At 42.9% G+C, this 6,403-nt stretch overlaps 1 protein-coding gene across 2 annotated transcripts; it reads left to right on the plus strand.

Moving 5' to 3' along the window:
* Window positions 1-986: 986 nt before the first annotated feature.
* Window positions 987-3,446, plus strand: LOC147015626 (homeobox protein MSX-2-like). 2 transcript variants are annotated; one of them, XM_085850559.1, is made up of 2 exons: window positions 987-1,607; window positions 2,592-3,446. In XM_085850559.1, the coding sequence occupies exons 1-2, from the start codon at window positions 1,241-1,243 to the stop codon at window positions 3,014-3,016; spliced, it is 792 nt and encodes a 263-aa protein (XP_085706685.1). In that variant the 5' UTR covers window positions 987-1,240; the 3' UTR covers window positions 3,017-3,446. The 2 variants fall into 2 exon arrangements, with proteins under 2 accessions (XP_085706685.1, XP_085706684.1); XM_085850558.1 differs by having other exon boundaries at window positions 1,037-1,661.
* Window positions 3,447-6,403: the final 2,957 nt, after the last annotated feature.

Below are 6,403 nucleotides of genomic sequence, written 5' to 3' on the forward strand. Positions count from 1 at the left end.
ACATCCTACATGTAGTAATAGTCATAATGGACACGTCAATTTTACTAATTGGGTCTATTACCACGACCTCTGCAGAGGAATAAGGCCAATGAATGTGAAGACCATCACATAAAAATTGTGCATCATAATCGTTATTTGAATCAATTATAACATGTGGGCAACGGATACTTAAAGAGATCAGTTTCATCCCAGGATACGGACAAAATTATATGAGGTTTGGAATTGTGGTGGTGGGTGAATGGTGGACTGAGAGGGGTGCACCGTGCAGGCTCGGTGGGGTGGGATGTTCCGATGCAAAGGCAGCGAGCCGGCCGTAAACACAGAGAGAGTGAGAGAGAGTGAGAGAGTGAGAGAGTGAGAGAGAAAGAGAGAGAGAGAGAGAGAGAGAGAGAGAGAGAGAGAGAGAGAGAGAGAGAGAGAGAGAGAGAGAGAGAGAGAGAGAGAGAGAGAGAGAGAGGAGGAGGAGGAGTGGGGGGGGTAGCGAGGTTGGAGAGACGGAGCCCCTTTGAGGGGGAGGGTCCGCTGGCCATTCTCCTTCAGGTCCATGCTTTGATCGTGCCGACGCTGGCGCCTAAAAACAACCCACTTGTCTGACTTATTAAGCGATCCGCCTAATCGTGACAGAGGGCTTTGGCGCACAATTAGGGCGTCCGGCCTGCCTTCGGGCAGCGAAACAGCTCCCTGGGGAGCATTTACAGTGCAGGCCGCGCATTGGACTGCAAAATGGCCACACTCGCCTTTTAAAAAGAATGATGTTTATTAACGCTCCTAATGGTCGCTGCGGACTTCCCAAGCATATGATTCCGATAATTGAAAACGTAGGGATGCTCTGGCTCGGCTCTTCGCGGCACATGATATGAGCCAAAAAGAGCGCCAAAAGCGCCTCTGCGGTGCCGAGATTAGAGACCCCCAGGCTATCAATAACAGCGCACCGCGAGTGGCCCGTGTGATTAGCGATTAATTCATTTCCAATGATTATTGATAGCTCCGTCGAGAGGGACCAATGGCCGCAGGCGCTGCCGACGCGTCAGACGCCGGGGCGGCGCCGCCTCCCCATTCCTCATCCGCCTTTAAAACAACCTTCGTGCGATGGGGTCTCTCCGCGGTCTCCTTTAAAAAAAAACATTTTCGCTCGGCCGGGGAGCGGATGCTTTTGGTGCGTTCATGTTCCCGGACGTGTACTCATCCCCCTCCCCTTCGACCGGTGCTTCTCCCCTAGAGATTGTACGTTAAAAGGCAAATGAACCCATACGAAGTCCCAGCGCGGGACGAAAGTTTTGGGAAACTTCTGGACATGAGCGTGACGCCGACAGAGGAATTCTCCGACTCTGAGTCGATTGCCGGCACGGAGGCCTCTGGGAGAGGACCCAAGGAACAATTGCTAAGCACAGTCGACGGCGATGCGGGCAGAGTCACTCAGTCCGTTTCGAGCCTACCCTTTAGCGTGGAAGCTCTGATGGCCGACCGTAGACCGAGCAGGGAGCTGATCTGTAGGCCCGGACGTCTCCAAACCGAACCCCTGTGCAGCGGGTCTTCATACTCGGTGAAGAACCTTCTGCGGCAGTGCGAGGTCCCATGTGAGGCGGCTGAGTCACCAGAGGCAGAAGGTCAGGAGGGTCTTCCTGCTTGGCTCACTGGAGCAGCATACTCTTCATCGCCCAGTGCGTATCTCTTTCTCTCTCTCTCGCTCTCTCTCTCTCTCTCCTCCTACTACTACTACTACTACTACTACTACTACTACTACTACTACTACTACTACTACTACTGTGAATCAAACTCACAAGCTTCATTTAACAATATTTAGACCTACAGCCTAAACTAGCTGTAAAGGTTTTGTTCTGACTACCCCTTGTATATTTGAAATGATTTTTAAAAGGGTGCGAGTGAGTGACCTTCTGGATACAAAGTGATCCACAAGCAAAGTCTCTATCTCTATCTCTATCTCTCTTTGTGTCAGTCCACACATCTACTCTGTGTAGCTGTCCCAATGTTACAGCTTCATAAATAAAAAAGGAAGACCCTCCATATGTGACACTCCATTTGCAAGAGTTTCTCCCAAAATTTCCTGTTTCCATATTTTTACCACATGTCTGTGTCGATAACTCCATTGCTATCTGACTTTTACCCTTCATATAGTATAACTATCTCAAAGTTGTTTCCTTGGTGTCTGACTTTGTACATCTGTACATCATTCCGTAATTGAAGAACCAATAGTTTTTCCTCAAACATGTTTGCTTCTGGATTGCATCATCTCTTAGACAGGCAGTCCACCTTTGCGGATGTACGCTTGTCGTCTTCATGTACTGCATAATAGTATCATATACATGTCTTGTGTTTGGGCAAGAATCGTAAATGTGTCCAAGAGCTGCCCCGCTGCCTTACTATCAGTTCATACCTTCTGTCGTCTTGCTCTTCCATGAGTCTTGACTTAATAGATGAAAATTATATTGACACGACGCTCACTCTATGTTAAGGTATATATTGGTCAAGATGTAAACGTGAGCCGAGCCCTTGTACCGGCCCTGAACTTCCCGAACTCATGGACTTTGTCCTAACCATGAGGTTTTGCCCTCTTGTTCCCGCTCCCATAGGACGACTCAGCCCGCCAGCGTGCACATTGCGTAAGCACAAGGCATCACGAAAGCCCCGAACGCCCTTCACCACATCCCAGCTTCTTGCATTGGAGCGAAAGTTCCGACAAAAACAGTACCTGTCCATCGCGGAGCGCGCTGAATTTTCCAACTCTCTGAACCTCACAGAGACTCAGGTAAAAATCTGGTTTCAGAATCGACGTGCCAAGGCAAAGCGTTTGCAGGAGGCCGAGCTGGAGAAGCTCAAGATGGTGGCCGCTGCCAAACCCCTGCTTGGCCATGCAGGGTTCGGCCTTCCATTCACGCTCGGTGCACCCCTGTACGCAGCAGGTGCAGCATCGGCCTTCCCACGGGCCGCGTTACAAGTGGGGCCTCTGGGCTTATACAGCCCGCCTATAGGATACGGCATGTACCCACTGTCGTAAAGGCCTTTGCCATTCACCTTTCTCAGAAAGTTATTTTCAAGTTGGAAATGCCCTGGACGAAGAAGATACCTGCAGAGATTGATGAATCGAACTGTGAGCGGGTCCTGTCACGAGTCTGTTCCTGGGAAAGCGATTCAAAAGTCTCTCGGACATCTCTCGATGTTCCACTCATATGATGAGATTTCTTCGCATTGCTGAACATCCTACGGCGACCGAATGTATTGATCTATAAGGGCAGTTTTGGTCAATCCTTATCATTGTATACATTCACACTTCAAACTCTATATCTGCAATTCCTTCGGAAGGGAAGATGATTGTATTATACTGTAATATAAGGCATATCGGATATTATATGTATTTCTAATGATCTACGCGCGTTTTGTATATTGCTGTATCACAACGACTTTCAGAATAAATCCAATAAGCTGAACTTTGTATATATATTTTATACATGATTTTTACACCTGCTAAAATTAAGTTGCAATTTTCAAAGGAGTTGACATTTTTACTTGACATTGGTTATTCACTTTTCCCCCTCCCCCACCTCATCCTTTCAATGTCCTTTCAAATCCCCCAATCACCACAATACCCTCCAATGTATATGATAAAAACGGTAACTTTGCGAAGAAGTTCCACAATGTGTCGAGCATTAAAAAAAAAATCTTAAACCTCAACCAACTTTCCTCTCTCTAAATAGCAAATGATCAGTCGAGAAGTATTTGGTCAAACTAGACCTTTCGGAAACAACCAAAACAAATACCTTTTATCACATCTCATCACTTGATGCTCTAAATACACCTGACACCTCGTATAACGCCCGCGCAAAGTGCACACCATCCTTGGCCTCATTGTATAGGTGCACCTGATATGATTAGATCTCTTCTTAAAACCCTTATAAATCTAAAGGACTCTTCCATGAACGATTGTGATAGTTTTGTGTTCTATACGATACTATAATATGGCATATAATATACTTTTGGAATGCTCTGCAGTCATTACAGTCCGAGCGGCCGTTGCGTCTGTTCATATACATCGGGCATCAATGATGTATGAGGGTTTCATGAAAAGTGCTTGATGTTGTATGTAAATATTTTATAGTGGCATGCTATATATAGTGGCTGGGAGGGCACTAGCAACCCACCTAGTTTAATCCTTGCCAGCAAAATGCTTCGGCAGCAGCAACACTCTGTCAAAGAGTATGGTACATCAGAATCAGAATCAATAATGGAAAATAAGGTTTTCAAATCGAGCATGTTGTACAATTCGGGAATCATTGCTTGTGTAATTTTTATATTACGCCCTTGTCTATTATGTTTACAAAAGTGCAGAAAGCCAGGTCATTCAGATTTTGAATGAAGTAGTGTAATATGATTTGTGAGCATATAGCTCATGGTTAGTCATTATCTTGATTTGCTCAGTCAAGGTCTTCTTTCGTCTGGCACAAATTCAAGATGTATGGATTTTATATTTTTATATATATATATATATATATATATATATATATATATATATATATATATATATATATATATATATATATATATATATATATATATATACATATATACATATATAAATATATATATCTTCTTCTTCTTCTTTCGGCTGTTCCCGTTAGGGGTCGCCACAGCGGATCAGCCGTATGATCCGCATCGTGATTTGGCACATGTTTTACGCCGGATGCCCTTCCTGACGCAACCCTGGTCGCCTCTTACGACACAGGGATATGGTACACCTATTTTAACCAGGGTATACACCGGCCCAGTACACTGTTACTCATTTCGCCGACCTCGGAAGGATGACAGGCTGAGTCAACCCCCTGGTGTATTAATTCAGTGGCCCAATGGGGCTTGAACTCAGGACCTTTTGGATCCCAAGCCGCTGCCCTAACCACTGTGCCAACACCAGGCTCTATATATATATATATATATATATATATATATATATATATATATATATATATATATGATGAAACAATCTAATTTATCCATAAGTCCCGCAGGCTCATGCACTCATACAATACCAATATATATATATATATATATATATATATATATATATAATATATATATATATATATACTGTAATACAGTTTATAGTAATGTTTATTTTAAGACATTTGTTGAATGAACAATGTAAAGTTTACACTAAACCTGCCTAAGAAATGGCACAGTAAAAAGCTTCACAACCGCCATCCCATCTGCAACTACCTTCTCGTTACTGTTCGATGAGGAATAATATGGATTCCTATTATTGTGTTTATACACAAACGGAACTCTCCATATATCATTGAGAATTATTGTTCAAAACGCGTGGGCATTTCACTCCATACGACATGCAAGAAACGTTTCTTATGTGGGTTCACACAAAAGCTCAATGACAAAGGGTGTGTAATTTCTGAATGTTACATCCATGATCAGAAAGTCCAACTGACACTGAACTTGTCATGTGAAATGATCCAGTTTTATCGACTTTAAAAAGTGTTTACATGCAGGACACACTTTTGTTAATGACATCACTCTCAATGCTAAAGTTCCAACAGACACATTACCTGTTGACGATATATTGAGGTGACGTCATTAACAAAATGACTTCACCCTCAATGCTTCAAGAACATTGATATCTTCAAGAATATTGACTCTAATTTTATGTCCAATAATTATATTTCGTTTTTGATTGGCCACATATCAACTGTAGATTATACTCTTTTATACAGTAATTGGCGATAATTTATAACTATAATGTGGGAGTGCATTCATTGTAAGTACACTGAATGCCATGTATGTAATCCACCATAACATTATATATATATATATATATATATATATATATATATATATATATATATATATATATATATATATATATATATATTCGGTGATCAGTCAGTCTGTAGTTATGAAAACTTTTTTTAACAGAACCTTTTGCATGTAGTGCTATAATTATCGAAACATTGAAATATATTGTACAATTATCCATTTATTTTCAGTACATCAAAGAAAAGTGGCTCTCAACACTGCTCATAAGTGACCAAGCTATTGACTCACAATGGTTTCCCTCCAAGAGCCTTTATGACGTCTGTAGTAAATAATGCATTGTTCCATGCACAGCTATACGTACTAATTGAATTCTGCATGGTTTGCTCCTCCCCCACCACCAATGCACCCCCCCGGATATTTAATATCTGTGCTCAGCAGAACAAACCCGTTACGTTCCAATCCCGCCGTTTGTTACATGCCTATGGCGACCCCTACCCCACACCCCTCCCCCTTCCTTTCCACTCCCCAGTCCGCTTCGTCTAAACCCCCTTTTGATGCGAATTGGCGGTTTGGGTGCGGATTTTTCGCGGTTATCAATCACGCCGAGAAACCTTTTAACAAACCCGCC

This window comes from Eptatretus burgeri, chromosome 12, assembly GCF_056783735.1.
Source record: "Eptatretus burgeri isolate ZD-2024b chromosome 12, Ebu_testis_v1, whole genome shotgun sequence".
NCBI classification, from domain to species: domain Eukaryota; kingdom Metazoa; phylum Chordata; class Myxini; order Myxiniformes; family Myxinidae; genus Eptatretus; species Eptatretus burgeri.